The 19,283-nt window shown below is 46.0% G+C and overlaps 1 protein-coding gene across 2 annotated transcripts in view; it reads left to right on the top strand.

Moving 5' to 3' along the window:
- Nucleotides 1-19,283, top strand: part of Tmem178b (transmembrane protein 178B) — a 393,728-nt gene that overhangs the window by 123,170 nt on the left and 251,275 nt on the right. For both annotated transcript variants that reach the window (XM_005085761.4, XM_021222806.2), the window contains one exon: nucleotides 15,698-15,811. In XM_005085761.4, coding sequence (XP_005085818.1) covers nucleotides 15,698-15,811 — 114 coding nt within the window. The remainder of the gene's footprint in view (nucleotides 1-15,697; nucleotides 15,812-19,283) is intronic.

Here is a 19,283-nt window from a genome sequence, read left to right as displayed (position 1 = left end):
AACACCAAAGGATCCAATTAAAAAGTGGGCTACAGAACTAAATAGAGAATTTTCAATAGAGGAGTCTAAAATGGCTGAGAGGCACTTGAGAAAGTGCTCAACATCTTTAGCCATCCGGGGAATGCAAATCAAAACAACTCTGAGATACCATCTCACTCCTGTCAGAATGGCTAAAATCAAAAACACCAATGACAATTTATGATGGAGAGGATGTGGTGAAAGGGACACTCCTCCATTGCTGGTGAGAGTGCCAATTTGTACAGCCACTTTGGAAATCAGTATGGAGATTCCTCAGAAAAATGGGAATAAACCTACCACAAGACCCAGCAACTCCACTCTTAGGCATATATCCAAAAGATGCCCATTCATACAACAAGGATGTCTGTTCCACTATGTTCATAGCAGCATTATTTGTAATAGCCAGAACGTGGAAGCAACCTAGATGTCCCTCAACCGAAGAGTGGATAGAGAAAATGTGGTACATTTACAAAATGGAGTACTATTCAGCAGAAAAAAAACAACGGAATCCTGAAATTAGCAGGCAAATGGATGGCACTAGAAGAAACCATCTTGAGCGAGGTAACCCAGTCACAAAAAGAGAAACATGGCATGTACTCTCTCATATATGGATTTTAGACATAGATCTGGGGAGTGCCAGCCTACAATCCCATGGCCGGAGAGTCTGGGAAATAGAACTTTCATTCAATGGCTGATGGAAGCAGAGGCAGACTCCCACGGCTAAGCACTGAGCTGAATTCAAGAAATCCAGTAACAGAGATGGAGGACTGATGACCAAAGGCATTAAGGCTGGGCTGGTTTAGCTGGGTGGTGGTGGCGCATGCCTTTAATCCCAGCACTCGGGAGGCAGAGGCAGAGGCAGGCGGATCTCTGTGAGTTCGAGGCCAGGCTGGACCGACAGCCTCCAAAATAATACAGAGAAACCCTGTCTCATAAAACCAAAAAAAAGAAAAAAAGAAAAAAAAAGACTGGGCTGGTTTAACCCCCAGAAACAGCTGACCTGACAAGTGTTAGCTCTTGAATCCCAGACTGATGCCTGGGAATCCAGCATGGGACTGATCAAGACCCCCTTGAATGTGGGTGTCAGTGAGGAGGCCTAGGCAATCTATTGGGCCTTGGGTAGTAGATCACTATTTATCCAGGGTATACAAATGGACTTTGGACTCCCATCCAACAATGAGAGATGCACTCTTACCCTGGACTCTCAGGGGAGGGTCTAGGCCCTGTCCTGGATGAAATGACACACTATGGACACCCCCATGGAGGGCCTTACCCTCCCTGAGGAAATGAGGGGATACTGGGGGGGGGTTGGTGGGAGGGCACGGGAGGAGGGGTGGAAAATGGAGAGGAACCTGGAATTGACGTGTGAAGCAACCTTGTTTCTAATTTAAATTTAAAAATGATATATATATTACACAATACTGAGCGCAGTTCCCAAGGAGCTGTGATATATATTTATATATAAAACAACAACCACAACAACAACAAAAAACTCCAGTGCTCACCACCCAAAGCTTCTTCCATTTCATCACTCAACCCCCACCATGGTCTCTTTCCCCTCAAATTTGTCCTCTGTTTCCCATGTTTCCCAGCCTGTTCTGTCCCCACTTACAGCCTCTGCATGGAACCATTTCCACTGTTGGCTCTGCCTCCTAGAGCCCGAGTCCCTGGAGGAAGCTTCCTTGCCAGGCCAAATGGCAGCATTTCTGTTCATCCCAGTGGCTGGAGTGGCTCCCTGAGGCCTTGCAAAGGGAGATTAGAGACAGCTGCCCACTTTGCTGCCCTGTCTCTGTGCTGGCAGCTGACCCCGGCCAAGCTTGCAGGAAGCTAAGGAGCCCAGGAGCTGGAGAAATGGTGCTCTCAGAGAAGTGTTGAGCTGCCTTTCGGTGAACAGTTAGTGACTTCACCATGATGAGCTGGTCCTCTCCACTCATCTAGCCTGAGTGTGTGGGGGTGTATTCCAGTAGGTTAGGGCTTTGGGAACATTGTAGGCAAAGGTAAGGAGCTTCAAGACCACTGGTGCAATTGATATTCAGGGGGCTGGAAATTGGGGGCAGTGGGTTTGGTTCTTAGGCCAAGAGCAGGTTGTAGGATACGACCAAGATTAGGGTATAAAGAAAGGTGACCCGAGCTGGCACTGGGGGTGAGGAACAATGCCAGAGACATGGCTGAGAAGAAGCTTAGCATCTGCACACCAGGCAAGAAGATAGACTGACGGGAAAGGTTATTTATCTCTTGTTAAGCCCGGCCAGGTATGTGTTAGCTGCATGGCATATCTTAAAGGAAATTCTTGGTGTCAGACTTGTTAGATAAACCCGTTTCCTCTGTGTGGCCGTGGGGGCGGCAGCAGTCATTATGAAATGCCTGCTACATGCCAGGTACCAAGCACTTTACCTGCATTAATTCATCATATTTTCACAACGTATCTCAAGGGTAGATGACACTTATGTCCCAGTCCTTCAAAGTGAAGACACTTAGGTATAGAGGCTTTCATTAATTTGACCACAATTACCAAGTCTCAAGGCCAGAGTCTAAGCCCAGGCAAGATGGCCCATGTATCAGGCTCTTGTCTGTGTATCATGGCTATTGCCATCATAGAGAATAGGTGAGTTAGTCAGTATTCCTGTTGCTATTTCTGTTTCTTAATACACCTGGGCAACCAGGATAAATGACCGCATTAGCACTTTTAATCTAGCCACTTAAACGTGAACATAATTTATTTTGTGAGTAGTGATATAAAGAAAAACATGTATCTATTCTGTCTTTTCCTGTTCTTGTCCTGGCACTAACCTTCTATTCAGTTTTAAACCGAGGCATCCAGTGGGCAAGAAGGAAACAATAACTTGGACTTGGTTTCTCAGGTACAGCCCAGCTCCTCCTAATTTTGACCCAAATACATAAGATGCCCCTGTACACACATACCCTCCCTCACTGAATTAGTACAAAGGTAAATCACCATTGCATAAGTAAACTTCCTCTTTTAAACAAAAGGTGAAAACCCCAGTCCTCTTGACTCCCCCACACGCCATAGCTGAAAGCAAGAATTCCTTCAGCTATTTGGAGCCACCTGGGAAACACCCAGTTTCCATTTGGCTTGCCCTGGCCTTCTTACGGAGACGCACAGCAGAGGGAGACAAGTCCCTGGTGGATGGAGCTGGTCCAGGCTTCTCTCATTGACCTCACACCCAGAAGCTGGAGAGAAGAGTGGAATTGTCCCTCTCCGGGCATCTGCGGTTCTGGTGACTCATGAGCAATCATTTCATTCTTGTCTGAAGAAGCTGGGATGACAAATCCCCAACCCCTTTTATCTTCTCGCACCCCTCCCCTTTAGGACGACCACCTCACGTGGAATTCTTAATGTAAAGGAGATGGATGCTTCCCTCTGGCCCAGGAGCTGGGGATTCTTATCAAAAGTGACACGGAAAAAGTATCGGCGTGACCTCCTCCCCCTCCACCTCAGACCCCTCCATCCCTTCTCACCGCTGCCTGCCTCCATCACTGTCTCCCCATCTCCAGAGCCGGCTCCACTTCCTGGGCCCCTGGAGAGAAAGCATGAGCTCATTGTTTTCCATGAAAAACCAGATCTGGTCTCCTCCTCGCCTCGTTTGTCTGTCAGAGCCCAGAGATGGATGATGGTTCCAGCAGCCGGAAAGTGCTCATGGGGGAGCTGCAGACTCCGTGCTGGGTGTCTGTGTACTGCTGGGGAGGGCGCCATGGTTAGGGCAGTGTCAGCTTGCAGTGCTGAACTTTCTGAGAGGTTATTAGGGGTGTGATGGGAATGCGGGAACAGATTATTTACTGCACCCCAAGTGGCAATTTCAAGCCATCCCTCACCTTCTTATCCTTCCCCATGAAGTGTGTCTCAGGCTAGAAAATACATGAACCAAATAGAGAACAGGAGGCCAGAAGTTAGCAGGGCTGATGGAGCAATCATACTGACAGCTCATTCTTCAGTTCCTTTTGTGAGGAAGCGACTATAAGTGACATTAAAAAAAGTCTCATTTAAAACCTAGAAAAGGAATTCGGAAGATGGGAAAAATGACACCTAGCATCCGGGAATGAAGAGGTTAGTATTACAAAGGTCACACTTTGTACCAAAAATGAGGCGACCTTTAGCACAGAAGGTTGCAGAATGTTAGGTGCCGTGATCTTGAGTCAAGGCAGGGTGTCTTTAGGAAGCAATGAAAAGACCAGAGAGCAACGGAGGGTGATGCTGGAGGAATGGAAATTGCAGATTGTGGTGTCATCTGTTGTCACAAGAGTGGCAGTGGTGGTCACCTTCCTTTTCGTTTACTGGCTGGAGTGTTGGTGCCTCGATGAAGTGCAGGAATGGAAGATGTCATATAATTCAGTGTTAAGGAGTATCTAGAATGGTTCAGACGGAGTGGTAGAGTTCCAGGTGCTAGGACCCATGTTCAGAGTTTCAAGACTAACAGATCCCAGGAACCCAAACCAGAAGCCATAGGGAGGGAGCTCCGGAAAGTCATCCAAAGGCGTTATTAAGCATATGGTAGAGGAGCCACTCAGCCAGCATCCAAGATGCTGAGAGGTCAAAGGAAAAGACCTTAGTTTCCTTGGTTTCCTTTTGGGGTCTAGTTGTTAGACATGTTGATCAGGGTGAGGGTTTTCTAAGGCAAGGTCTCTCATGATGGTGACTAAATAGGCTGGGTCTAGGCAAGTCAGGAGGCAGACTCACAGAAGACTGAGCAATCTATCACACGCAGAGAGCTTTCTTATAATGAATTGCTTTCTGCTTGCGTGGGGCCATTGTGTGTGCTTGGGCAGAGTTCCCCTCAACCCCACTGTGCGGGGAGATTTTAGCAGTGGCTTGGAAGAGAATGGGGATGGCCTACTGTTAGAGCATGTGGGAATAATTGCTAATTTGTAGAATGGCAAGATCATGATCCAACAGCTCCTTCAGGGGCTGGAACAGATAGAAGATTCTACACTGTGCTAATAAACTGAAACATCAAAACAAAACAAAACAAAATGCAACAACAAAATTCCCAAAGATTTGAGTCAGTTTAGCTTATTATAGAAAATTGCCTGGCATACCCCTTGGGACGATCACCTCTGTGATAAGACTATCCACAAGGCCAGGAGGAATCCAAACCAAACCTTTTCCTGACCAAGTTGCTTTTGATCACAGAATTTATCACAATAGAAAGCAACTAGGACACCAAGGCTCAATAAAGACTTTATAGTTGCTTCTTCTTGTACATTTTGGCTCCATCTTTTGTTTGTTCTCAAAGAAAATTTCATTTTCGTAGCAAGAGCACCTAGACTGGGGAGCCCATGGTCATGTAGCTTACATAAATCTGATCGTATGTGGGGATGGCTGCCAGTGTTCTATGGCACCGGGGGAGGATTCTTATCCACAGGCTGGAACTTCAAAGTGACCAGTGTTTTTATGAGTTTTGCCTATGTTTGGGAGAACTTGGGACTCTTCAGTAGGAAGGAATGGAGATAAAGGGGTTGGGTGGGGCATGAGAGTTGTTTTCAAATATTTATAGACTATTGTAAGAGCAGGATACATGTCTCCAGAGGCATAACTAATAAATGATGAGAGCTTTTATTGAATGCTCACTGTGGAGCAGGTTTTACATGGCCTATCTCATTTATTCCTCATTAATCTTAAGAGCAGAACACCATTAATATCTGCATTCTGCCAATGAAGAAATGGAAGCTTTGAGGAGTTGACCAGTTGTCCCAAAGGCTCCCATTGTCCTGTAAGTCGAGACTAGAATGTGGTTGAGAGTCTGGCATGGAGTTGATGCTTTCAGCATCTTGCCTTCTGTACCTGTGTGCTGCCTCAGTGCTAGTCTCCCTCAGCCTGTGAGGGGAACTATGGATGCCAACATTTCATCTTTCTCTAATAGAAGAGCAGTAGTCTGTATATGCTGCAAATCCATACAAATGGAACTGTTTTGCTTTATATAAAGCATCATGGAGCCTTGGAAGGTCCCACTCTCCTTCGGAAGATCTTGATTCCTCCCATTTCCCCCCCCCATGTGTGAATGCTATGTGGTGCTCAGTAATGTGCCTGGTAGGTTTGAATTCCCCGCTTTGCTACCTGACAATTGTGTGTTGAGCAGGGTATCTCTCTAAGCTTCTGTTTCTTCATCTGTGACAGTGCCTGACTTTTGTTCTTTATGCAGTAAAACACAGAAAGCATTTGGTAAGCGACAGCTGACAGGGAATAAGTGTAAATGTGCCAAACTCCACTTGATCATCAATATCAATAAACAAGGGGAGTCTTTATTGGCTTCTCATTGTGAATGGAGGATATACGCTCCTCTGTCTTAAAGCTTTTTACTAGAGCTAGAAATACATGTTTCTTATACAAGTAGCTGCTCAACATTGCTTCCCCATAGCAGAGAGCAGACCTGGCTAAAGGAAGGTGTGTTCAGGGCCCAGAGTGCGGCAGTAGGGGGGCTGGGACATGGTGGTTTTGGAGATATGAAATTCTGCATGTGTAATCAGAAGGACTCCTGAACACTATTCATAACCAACACTAATGTAACACAGGATGGAAAGGAATTAAATATTTAGGATTCAATCTATGTAGTGCATACAAAACAACATTAAAAGGCTGTACTGATACCACAAGCTCCAAACTAAAGCATGTAAAGACGGACCGCCTTGAAAAAAACATCCAAAGTAAAGATGCAGCAAATACGTTTCCCTGATAAGAAGAGAACAGCGGGGCTGGGTTGTCAGCAGCTGGAAGTGTGGCAACTCTTTCATTGCAGAACATCTGGGAGGAGCAGACGAGCAGGCATGGGGGAGGTGGCATGGATGTTTCCTGTGATGAGCGTCTGTGGAGAGTTGCTCCTTAAGTAGAGTTCTTGCCGCACTGCTAGCTGGTTGTCAGAGGTGGGCCGTGCTCACTTCCTCCCTCTGTTTTTATTGGGGGGCTGGGCTGATGGAGAGGTGTGGATCTACAGGCCCAGCCTGGGGTTCCTGATCCCTTGGAGTCACTCTGGTTCCCTGCCTACTCTTTTCATTGTCTCCAGTCTCAAACCTCTAACCTCCTGAGCTATGCTCCCTCGTGTGCATCTAAAGAATCCAACAGAATGCTCACGTATTTAAGAAATGGCTTTCCTAATCTGCTAGAGAAAAACCCCACTACTTCTTAGCCCTGATAACATGTAATTTTTTTCCCTTTGAGAAAATACTCTTTAAAGAAGAGATGAAGGCTGAATCTTAAGTTCTGATTTGTTTCTTCTCTCTCTCTCTCTCTCTCTCTCTCTCTCTCTCCTCTTCTTTTCTCCTCCTGTTTCTTTTTTTTTGTTGTCATTGGCTTGTCATCTTTCCCATAAGTTCTTTCTACTTTCTATTTACTCTGTCTTTATTCAGAGCAGGGTGCTAGTCAGGCCCTGGGCTAGAAAACTGACTTGGAACTGTCAGCCCAGTTTGAGAGACAGAGCGTGAACTTCGTGGGGCTATGCCATGGCCAGTGACAGGCCTGGCCTCTGGAGCGTTCGGATGTCCTGAGCTGCTTGGGAACATGGAAGACAGGCTGCTGCCTTCCTCTCCTCTGTCCATTCCCTGCTCTCCTCTGTCAGTTGATGCAATGAATTCCTTCCACTTGTAAGAACTGTGCCTGTCCTAAGACCCCTTGTTTCTAGGCAAGCTTCCACTAAGCAGGAGTCAGTCTAGTGGTATCTGGAGACACAGTTTAAACCTGGCTACCTCCTGACTTCTAGAAGGGCACTCAGGGGCGGAACGTTGTCTATCCAAATACCTGCTTTGTTCTTCAGGAAAACGGGGTGTATGTGGTCATATTTTCCTCGTTTCTGTGATGATGTGAGATGTCAACATGGGATAACAGTAGTAACTAGCCTATGCTAGGTATGGAATACATCCTGTTTATTATTAACAACAGCAAAAAGAGGACTTTGGTGGCTGAGGATATAGCTCAGGTAGTAAGTTGCTTTCCTTGCACTGGGTTTGATCCCAGAATCCAAGTAAAAACTGCCAAGCCCGGCAGCGTGCAGTTGTGATCATGGTGTTGGGGAGGCGGAGACAGGGGAATTCCATGAGACTTGCTGGCCAATGGTACGGCCGGATTGGTGAGCTCCAGGTTCAGACCTGGAGACCCTGTCTCAAAAACGAAGGCGGAAAGTGATTCAGGAAGAAACCCAGCACCATAGCGGATGCTCTGCTCTTCCATCCCTCCCTTTCTGTCCCTGTTCTTCATGTGTTCACGGCCCCTCAGAGCTCCTTCTCCGCCAGCTTCCTATGCCACAGTGTGGCAGTTGGTAAACCATAGCCTAAATCTCTAAATGCTGTTCTGTGCGTTGGTAATACCGTATTTGATTAGCCTGGCCTTGTCTCCTTCAAACAGTCTTAGGGCCACCACCGATAACACTTTCTTGTTAAGTTTTTGCTATGTACAGGGATGACACTCAGGACTGATGTGAGTTTTGACACGCATGCCTTGGGTCGCAGAGGAAGGATGTACAGTAGAGAGTGAGCAGACCCGTCTGTTCCCCTTTGTAGTTCCCAGCATTCCCTTTGCCATTGAAGACTTAGAGGCAGAGGGTGAGGAAGGGGGGATTCACACTAATGGGAAGGAGAAGGGCGTGTCTGGGAGGGGCTAGAGCTAGGGAAGCCCTTATGGGAGAGAGGAAAGAGGGAGAGGTGTGAGCTCCCTCTGCCGCCTCCCAGCTGGGGCTAGCCTGCACCTTCAGCCTCCAGCCCTTCCACGCTGCTTAAGCACCCCAGATGGAACTGCCCTCCCCCACCTCTTCCTGTTGAGTTCAGACGCTGGGAGGTGCTGTCAGGAGCCCGCAGTGGGACCAATGCTTGCTTTCTGTCTCCATAGCCTGCTAGGACGCTTTGTCCACGTGGCCACCTTCTACAGGTTCTGGTTCCGGTTCCGGTTCCGGTGACCCTCCCCCCTCCCCCACCCCTCAAGGCCCAGCTTCTGCTAGTTCCTTTGTCATGGATATCTCTTACTGGCCTCTCCTGCTTCTCTGAACTGATTTTTGAGTGCACTGCGGTGTTGTTTCTTACCAACATGATGGTGTAAGCGTCTCTCTAGAGTTCATTCGGTTTTTACACAACCAAAGCTTCACACTTTCTGAGCATTGCTTTGTTTGTCTCCTTGTTTGTGTGCGTTTGGCTATTTCAGATCCCCTGTGTGAGCCGGTCCCCCCCCCCCCCTGAGCCCCGTGTGGGGTTTGGCCCTTCCCCAGAGCCATACATGCAGACATCTCCTCTTAGAGGCCGAATAGCGTTTTGTTTTTTTTTTTTTAAGTGGATAGACTACAGTTTTTACATCCGTTCACCCATCCACGAACCTTTAGGCTAATCCCTCCTTTGGTTGTTGTGAATGGTGTAATAACTGCAGGAGAATGAATGTCTCTTTGAGATACTGACTTTGATTATTGGATATTGATTAGTTGGTCCTCCGACAGCTCCATTTTAAAGTTCCTGAGGACCCTGCATACTGCCTTCCATGGTGACTGTGCCAGTTTATAGTCATAGAATGCAAGGGTTTCCATTCCTCTCACTACATAGCCCTGACTGGTGGGGAGCTCAGAGATCCTCCTGCCTCTGCCTCCTGAGTGTGAGAATTAAGTGCACTGGCCACTGCTCCTAGCCGACCATCTCTTTCTTCCTTAACACTTTTTTTATTTTTATTTTTTGGTAGTAGCCATTTGAACAGGTGTAAGACAACATTTCACTATGGCTTTGATATGCACTTCTCTCAGTGACTAGTGATGCTGAGCCTTTTCCAGCACCCGCTAATTATTTAAATGCCTTCTTTGGTGAAATGTCACTCAAGTCTTCACCCATTTTAAAATAAGATTTGTGTGTGTGTGTGTGTTTGAGTTAAATTTTCCTTTAAAAAATTCTCTCCAGAGCCTGGGCGTTGGTGGTGCATGTCCCTTTAATCCCAGCACTCGGGAGGCAGAGGCAGGCGGATCTCTGTGAGTTCAAGGCCAGCCTGGTCTACAGAGCGAGTTCCAGGACAGCCTCCAAAACAATACAGAGAAACCTTGTCTAAAAAAAGAAAAAAATTCCCTCCAGTCTTCTGTTAGAGTATTTTGTGTCTTTCTCGGACTCTGGCCTACAGGTAGGAAGACCATGAGAGAGGTCACAGGGGTGGGCTGGGGAGCCGGGAACTGCGCTCTGGGCCTCACTGGTAGCCAGGGTCTCCCCAGGCTGGGAGTCTCTGAGGCGGAACTCAAGTGGTGGTGAGGGCATCTTTGCCCTCCTCTTCTGGCGAGGCTCTCCCTCAGCTGCCCTCCTGCCTTGCAGATAGCCCCTCTGCAACACTACTGCAGGGAAACCTGTCTGTAGCCAGGAGCTCTTGCTCTGGGCTCATGTCCTGGGTACCCAGATGGCGCCTGTATTTGTGAAATCCCGGCACACTGGCACGACCTGCAGACACACGGATAAATATTTTGCCTTTCTTTTTAGGCAATATTTGAGCCTTTCCGATTTAATTACTGTCAAAGGCAGGAAGCTTAACCAACCCTCCCCCCCCAGGCAAAGCAAACAGTCCGGGTTCCTGGGGGAGGGGTGGCTGTCCCTGCTGCTCCAGACCCACTCTTTGGCCACCGCCCCCGCATGGCCTGGACCGTGATTTCTTGCTCTTGCTGAGTGTCACAAGGCCCTTTCCTCTCACTGGCTAAGTGAGCAGCAGGTGGAGAGGCCGCGGGGTCAACAGCTCATTTCAGCTCTCCTGTAACCTAGAGCAATTTGTTGGGTTTGTGTCGAGGCTAAGAGAGTGTGACCTCCGCTAAGAAATCAGGCACTTTTCTCAGACATGAGTGACAGGCACCAATCTGCTCATCTCCAGTGGCATCCCACTGGACACTTATGAAGTAAGGCAGATAGAGCTTGGCGACCAGGAAAGAAGGATCTCCCAGGGAGGAGGTGGCTTCAGGGTTGGTGTTACTGATAGAGAGGATATGGCGCTTTTAATGGAGATCATGTAATTCGAGTGCAGGCATGTGGGGTGGATTTGAGTTGAGGCAATGGGAATTGTCTGGTAGGCACGTATTCTAGGCCAGTCAGGAGAGGCGGGCCTGACGAGGTGTAAGGAGGTGTGTCGAGGAAGTAGAGGTATGCCAGGGTGTGTGAGGAGCCACGGGGGCTCTCCTTGCAGGTTGACTCAGAGGTAGGCACACTGAAGACTGAAGGTTCAGGGAAAGAAGGGAGGGCAGTCTCCAGAACTTGGTCTCCGCATGGAGGGTGCCCTGTTAGAGGCGTGCCTGACAATAACTGGCACCTGGGCAGTTGTCCAACTATGATTTACAATAAGGCATCAGTTTCACAAGGCTTTCTGTAAATTATTGCACCCCACCAATGGCCAGGTTCCCTGCTGACAGTGGGCCAGGGGTCAAACAATTCAATCAGGTGCCACCAGTTATAAATTGAAAATCAGTGGGGTGCAAAATGGATTACCATCAAAATCCGCTCAGGTGAAAAACCAAATTTCAAAACCCCTAACCTTTAGAAACCACCCCCTTTCTGATTCTTCACAATGCTCTGACACTTAAGTTTTTTAATATCCCCTAAGATAAGCAAACGTCAATAGAAACCTCAGGAGGTTGGAAGTGAGGAGCGGAACTGTCTTTGCCAAGCCTCCCTTTGGAAACTTGCGAATGTGGGACATTTTTGAATTAATACCTTGAAAATTCCGTTAGATTCCAAAAGAGCAGCCTTCAAACTTAGACAAGAACCACCCGGGAGGCTTTAATGTCTTAGCCAGGCTGTAGCTTGGAGTTTCTGTGTATCTGAGGTTGTGTGTAAGAAGATCCCTTTCTAGCAAGTTCCTGTGGCTTCTACTACTAGCCCCGGGGCCACCTTTAAGGATTGCTGCCTTAAGATGTAGGAACAGTTTGGCAACTTGACTACACAGCAAACTGATTAATAGTGACTTTAAATTTTTTCTTTTACCTTTTGAGATAATATAATTGCACCATTTCCCCCTTGCCTTTCCTTCCTTCAAACGCTCTCACATACCCCCTCTTTACTCTCTTTAAAATTCATGACCTCTTTTCTCATTAATTGTTGTTACATACATGTATGCATATGTATATACATATATGTATCCCTAAATATAACCTTCTCAGTCTGTGTAATGATATTTGTATGTGTGTTTAGGGCTGACCATTTGGTATTGGATGACTAATTCATGTGGTCTTTCCTCCACCCATTTTTGTATATCTATTGACGTTGCCTTTGTTCAGCTCATATTTAGGCAGTCATGTTGCTGACATTATGTGGGTGTGACTTCTGACTTTACTTGGAGACATGGTTTCACACAAACTTCCCGATCCTCTGTCTCTTCCGATCTTTCTTGCCCGTCTTCCAAATATTCCCCGAGCCTTAGACGGGGAGGATGTTTTATAGATGTCTCTATTTGGGCTGAGATCTACAACCCTGCATTCTGACCCATTGTAGTTTTCTGTAATGGTCTCTGTTTCAAAGTGAAGTCTACTTGATCAGGGGTGAGGACCATGCTTATATGTGGGGGGACAAGGACACTATTTAGAATGTAGTTAGGGAGTATACTAGATCAGACACTGAGGGCAGGGTCATAATGTTCTTTTACTTAAGACACCTGGGAAGAGAATGGTTCAAAGGAAACTAGATTGGTTTGAAAGTCTTGTGTTCAGAAATGAAATTCGGAGGATGGAAGGAAGAGAAGAAAGGGAGCCTTCCATTCCTAGCACATTCTAGAAGACTGGTTGCTGAAAGCACACACAATGTCGTCAGGGCTGAAGTAAGTTCTCCGGTCTTTGTGGAAACGTACATTTATTTGATGGCAAATTCCTCTCTTTTTTCCTAATTAAAAAGTTTCATTTATTTTACACTCTGACTGCAGCCTCCCCTCTGCCCTCCAACAATTTCCTCCCTCACCTCGCCTTTGCCCCTCCTCCACCTCTGTTTAGAAGGGGGGCAGGCCTCCCACAGGCGCCAACAAAGCAAAGCCTATCAAGTGGAGGTAGGGACTAAGCTCTTTGTATTAAGGTTGGGCAAAGCCACCCAGTATGAGGAATAGGTTCACAAGAGCCAGACAAAGCAGTAGGGATAGGCCCCACTCCCACTGCTGGGAGTCCCGCAAGTAGACCAAGCCACACCACACATATGCAGAGGGCCTAGGCTGGTCCCATGCAGACTCCCTAGCCACCAACCATAGTCTGTGAGCTCCTATGAGCAGGCCAGCTGCTTATATGGATTCCCTTGTGATGACCCTAACACGCCCTGGCTTGTATAATCCTTTCCTCTCTCTCTTCTATAGAATTCCCTAGGCTTGGCCTAATGCTTGGCTGTGGATCTTGGCATCTGTTTCCATCAGTCACTTGGATGAAGGTTCTCTGATGACAATTGGGGTAGTTGCCAATCTGATTACAGGGAATGGCCAGTTCAGGCCACCTATAAACTATTGCTAGAAGTTTTAACTGGGGTCTTCCTTGTAGATTCCTGGGAAATTCTTGTATCAGGTTTCTATCTAACCCTGAAATGTACCTCCCATCAAGTCATCTCTTTCATTACTCTCCTCCTCCACCCACCCCTCAACCTCATCCCTCATGTTCCCATCCCCAACCTGGCCCCAGTCTCCCCAGGAGATCTCCTCTATTTTCCCTTCCTGGGGTGATCCATGCATTCCCCACTTGGGCCCTCCTTATTACCGAGTCTCTCTGGGGCTGTGGATCGTAGCACGATTATCCTTTACTTTATAGCTACTATCCACTCACGAGTGAGCACATACTGTGTTTGTCTTTCTGGGTCTGGGTTACCTAACTCAAGATGATTTTTTTCTAGTTCCACCAATTTGCCTTCAAATTTCCTGATACCATTGTTTGTAACAACTGAGCAATACTCCACGGTGTAAATGTTCTATACTTTCTTTATTCATTCTTCGATTGAGGGGCATCTAGGTTGTTTCCAGGTTCTGGCTATTTATGAATAATGCTGCTATGAACATAGTTGAACAAGTGTCCTTATACTATGATTGAGCTTCCTTTGGGTATATGCCCAAGAGTGGTATAGCTTGGTCTTGAGGTAGATTGATTCCCAATTTTCTGAGAAATTGCCATATTGATTTCCAAAGTGGCTGTACAAGTTGGCACTCCCACCAGCAGTGGAGGAGTGTTCCCCTCACTCCACATCCTCTCCAGCATAAGCCATCACTTGTGTTTTTGATCTTAGCCATTCTGGTGTAAGTTGGACTCTCAGAGTCGTTTTGATTTGCGTTTCTCTGATGGCTAAGGATGATGAACATTTCTTTAAGTGTTTCTTGCCAATTTGAGATTCTTCTGTTGAGAATTCTCCGTTTAGGTCTACACTCCATTTTAAAATTGGATTATTTGGTTTTTTGATATCTAGTTTCCTGACTTCTTTGTATATATTTTGGAGATCAGTCACCTGTTAGATGTGGGATTGGTGAAGATCTTTTCCCATTCTGTTGGCTGCTGTTTTGTCTTATTTACCATGTCCTTTGCCTTACAGAAGATCTTCAGTTTCAGGTGGTCTCATTTATTGATTGTTCATCTCAACGTCTGTGGTAATGATGTTCTATTCAGGAAGTTGTCTCCTGCGTCAATGTGTTTCCCATTTTCTATTCTATCAGGTTCAGTGTAACTGGATTTATGTTGAGGTCTCTGAAACACTTGGACTTGAATTTTATTTAGGGGAATAGATGTGGATCTATTTGCATTTGTCTACATGCTGACATTCAGTTGTGCCAACACCATTTGTTGAAGATGCTTACTCCCCATTGTATAATTTTGGCTTCTTTGTCAAAAATCAGATTTTCATACATATGTGGGTTTATGTCAAATTTTTTTGTTTGATTCCATTGACCTACCTGTCTGATTTTATGCCAATATCATGCTATTTTTATTACTATAGCTCTGTAGTAGAGCTTGAAACCAAAGATGATAATACCTCCCAAAGTTCCTTTATTGTACAGGATTGTTTTAGCTACCCTGGGTTTTTTGTTTTTCCATATGAAGTTGAGTATTGTTCTTTCAAGGTCTGTAAAGAGCAAATTCCTCTTTAAAAAAGATTTATTTATTTATTTTACATATGATTGCTCTATCTTCATGCATGCCTTTATGCCAGAAGAGGGCACCAGATCCCACTATAGATGGTTGTGAGCCACCATGTGGTTGCTAGGAATTGAACTCAGGACATCTGGAAGAACAGTCAGTGCTCTTAACCTCCAGCCACTGCAAATTTCTCTTTTAAGGTGGTGTGTGTGTGTGAGTGTGTGTGAGTGTGTGTGTGTGTGAGTGTGTGTGTGTGTGTAGTTGTATGTTCATGTGCATAGGGAGGCAAGAGGATGCCTTAAGTGTTGATAAATATTGTTCCTCAGGTGCAATCAGCCTTTTTCAACTTTGAAAGTTGGTTTTCCCTAGGCTAGGCAAACATGAGCACCACTTTTGAAAAAGCTTCTAGTAGTTCAAATTTTGATTCTTCTGCTCTATGCATGATCCTAGAAATGCATTTTCCTAAGTCATTGTCATCTGATTTTAGACTTACTCTCTTGTTCTTTCTGAGTCAAGCTTATTGTCCAGTATAAATTGTAGCTATAATCAGGTTCAACATGAAACATGTCTCTTCCTTTAGGGTGGATATGTGGATCCCAGGGTGCAGAAGAGGCAGTCACTGCCTCATTCACACTTGGTTTTCTGTTTCTTTCTGCCAGGCGAAATTGAGAGATGCACGTACATCAAGTACCACTACTCCTCAGCAACCATCCCCAGGAACCTCACATTCAACATCACGAAGACCATCCGTCAGGATGAGTGGCATGCCCTGCGTAAGTACATCTCTTTGGCTGTGACTGTGCTGTGATGTCACTTGGAGGGCTTGGGGTTGTGCATTGATCTACTATCTACTATCTACGATGCCTGAGTTGGTTTCGATTGCATTGTAGATTTGTGGAGTTTGTTTTTTATTTAAAAAGACTAAGCCAACCAAACAAAACTCAAACCACTATCAGTTAGACAGAGATCTTAATTTGTTCTTCGGGAAGGCATCTGAAATTTCACCTACCTGATGGGATCTGCTCTTGGGACTTAACTCCAGCACATCTCCAAGTAGCTTCAAATATTATTGTGGCAACCTGCTAGTCCCCTGTGATGTTATTTGTAAAGGGTGAGGCATGCTTATGGGTTGAGGGTATACCTGGGGGATCTGTACCTAGGTGGAGGTTATTAAGCAGGAAGGCCTTCTCTGCTTACAAGCTTCTGTGTGCCTTGGGATGCTAGCAGCTGGCTCATGAGTGATCACTCAGCAAAGAACTAAATATCTATGCCTGTTGGTTTGGGAATTTCTAGTTTAGCGATTCTTAGAGACTTGCATTACAATGAGAGAGTGACTTAATGAGCAAACAGAGATGGTTAGCTATTTTTGAACTTCTTCTCCATGGGAATCTAGTGCCTGTCAGTGGCAGGTGGTGAGAGAGCTCTCACTCACTGCTGGCCCCATTCTTAGCGTTGACCTATGCATCCTGTGAGGGAGCATGGCGTATTCCTGTTGGGTTTGCTGTTTCTTCTTCCTACATCATTGTTATCACCCAATATCCAAAGGATCGGGCTCAGTTTATAGCTACATAGACATAAGCTTTCTTTTTTAAATTAGAAACAAGCTTGCTTCACATGTCAATCCCAGCTCCCTCTCCCTCCCCCCCCCCCGCCCTCCCAACCTCCCCAGCCCCCCTCCCAATCCCCACTCCATGAGGCTCTCCGTGGGGGATCTCCAGAGTCTGTCCTCTCATTCAGGGCAGGGCCTAGACCCTACCCTCAAGAGTCCAGGCTGAGAGAGCATCCCTCATTGTGGGATGGCACCCAAAGTCCATTTGTATGCCAGGGATAAATACTGATCTACTACCCAAGGCCCCATAGATTGTGTAGGCCTCCTCACTGACACCCATGTTCAGGGGGTCTAGATCAGTCCCATGCTGGCCTCTCAGCCATCAGTCTTGGATCCATGAACTCTCCCTTGTTCAGGTCAGCTGTTTCTGTGGGTGGACACCAGGCCAGTCTTGACCCCTTTGCTCATCACTCCTCCCTCTCTGTCCCTGGGTTCCAGGAGTTCAGTTCAGTGCTCAGCTGTAAGTGGACATGAGGATCCTTTTATCGCACCCTGATAGCTAGACTCCCTTAGTTGATGGACTCTGAAGAAGACAATTCTTCAGGCTAGAACATTCTTCCTGTCTTCGTTATTATCTTCTTGCCTGGTCGTCATTGCGTGCATGGAGCCCACAGGTGTCCTCCACTTTTCGAACTTGATTCTAAGCACCACAGCTTGGAGTGGGGAACGGAGCGGCGGGAGAGCGGAAGTGAAGTTAGAACACAGCGACCGCTGGTTTCATGGGGGGAAACACACACACACACACACACACACACACACACACACACACACACACACACACACACACACACACAAACCAGTGCCCAGATGATGGCCTCTCAGTGCTCCTGGCCTGCAATGACAGAGCAGGTGCCCGAGGATGGCCCTGTAAGCCGTACTGTTGTCACTTTAGAGACACATAAGTAGCGTGCGGGGATAGAGAGCTAATGTTCAAAGAGTGTTCCCATGTGCTACCCATTGAGTTAAGTATGTCACATACATATTTAATTTTACTGTGAGACTGGCCTCAGAGACTCTAGTAATCAGGGTTATTAATTTCTTTTGGATGGTTGGCATGGAAGACTCCAAATATAGAACTGTATGGTGATAGTTTCTGATTTTCTCACGATACACCAGTCCAGTATAGTCACTTAAAGGAATGTTCAAGGTGCATAAGTCTTATTGATTAGCCATGTAAGTATAATAGATTCTGGGATTCATAAGAAGATTCAAAATCTAGGAGGAAAAAAAATCACTAACATTTCCAATTCAAATGGACTCGGTCTTTCCGAAGTTTCCAGGTTTCTCTACATACCAGGCACGTGCTGGGTATCGAGGCCATGGGGAGCTCTTTTAAGGAGCTAGAGTCTGGGGGTGGAGAAGGGTGGGGCTGAAAAGGGCATTCACAAAGCAAATAATTACAAGGCAGTGTGATAATTACAACATAGTAGAATTGCTTCAAGCAATTAAAATAGTTTGTGTGTCTGTGTGTGTGTGTGTTTTTTTTTTTCAGCTAGAAGGAGAATGATTTCAGTATAAATTGCAGATACTTCAAGGGAAAGCCTGGTGAACTCTGTTGGCTGTGGCCAGGGTAGATGTCTAGAGTTGCAAGAGATTTTCTGTCATGCCATCCTTGGAAGTATGCCGCGTGGCATCATCCAAGAGAGAGAGAGAGAGCTTTGTGGGGGTCCTCTTTGAGCTCTGTGTGTCTCCAGGGTGCTCATTCTCCAACTGTAGTGCCGTTGGGTTCTGAAAAATCCAGCAGGCAGCTTCTGTAGCCAAGCAGTGTGCCGACTTCTATTTTTAACTAGTCAAAGCCATTTCGACGATTGATACACGCAAGGCCTCTAGCCCATGGTGGTGGGTGAAGTTGATGCTCCCCTTTGGTGATGGATTCATTTGCCTCTTTCGTGAAGTCGCCTAATGGGCTATTAAGCTGGCAGAGAGCATTTGCCGTGCCTGACATCTATGACAGCTATTTTAAGCCAGAGGGCGAGTGAGCATCTGTCACAATTGAAGTTGGTCCTAAGCATAACTGGCAATGCTGGCGTGATGGGGAGGCATGGTCTGTGTCCATGTTAATTTTCAGAGGTTAGATTTTGATGACATGAGGTAGGAAATAGGCACGAAAACCTCTTTTGAAATATAGTGGAAGAAATTAAACATTAGGAACCTCATGTTGATCAGCGCTGAAAAATGTGGAAAGACCCCACCCCCAACATGATTTCTTGGGCTGGGAATGGGGTCCAGTGATAAAGTACTTACCTACCCAATATATGCAAGCCCCAGTATTTAACTCTACTACAATTGGAAAAATAAAACCCACACCAATTTGTTAATATCATTGTGTGCTTCAATCATCTAAATGGGACAAAATAAAGTAACCTGGTTATCACTTTGTAATTTGACCTTAATATCTTATGCTTTGTAATTTTTCTCAGGTAGTTTTTTTTTTCCTTAGAGGAAGAAATAGGATGGGAGGTTGTAATTTATTTGTTATGAAATAACAAGACAAACATTTGAACTTAGGTTCACTTTGGGTCATACACTTTTCATTGGGGATTTGCATGTGGTCAAATCACTGACCCCTGTTATAGGAAAGAAAATAAAAAGCTTTCAAGTAGGAAAAGGCACAATTTGGCTTAAAGCTATGTTGT

This window comes from Mesocricetus auratus, unplaced genomic scaffold (genome assembly GCF_017639785.1).
Source record: "Mesocricetus auratus isolate SY011 unplaced genomic scaffold, BCM_Maur_2.0 Super-Scaffold_100019, whole genome shotgun sequence".
In the NCBI taxonomy this organism is placed as follows: domain Eukaryota; kingdom Metazoa; phylum Chordata; class Mammalia; order Rodentia; family Cricetidae; genus Mesocricetus; species Mesocricetus auratus.
Note: the sequence above shows the minus strand (reverse complement) of the source record. Positions and strands in the feature narration are given on the sequence as shown.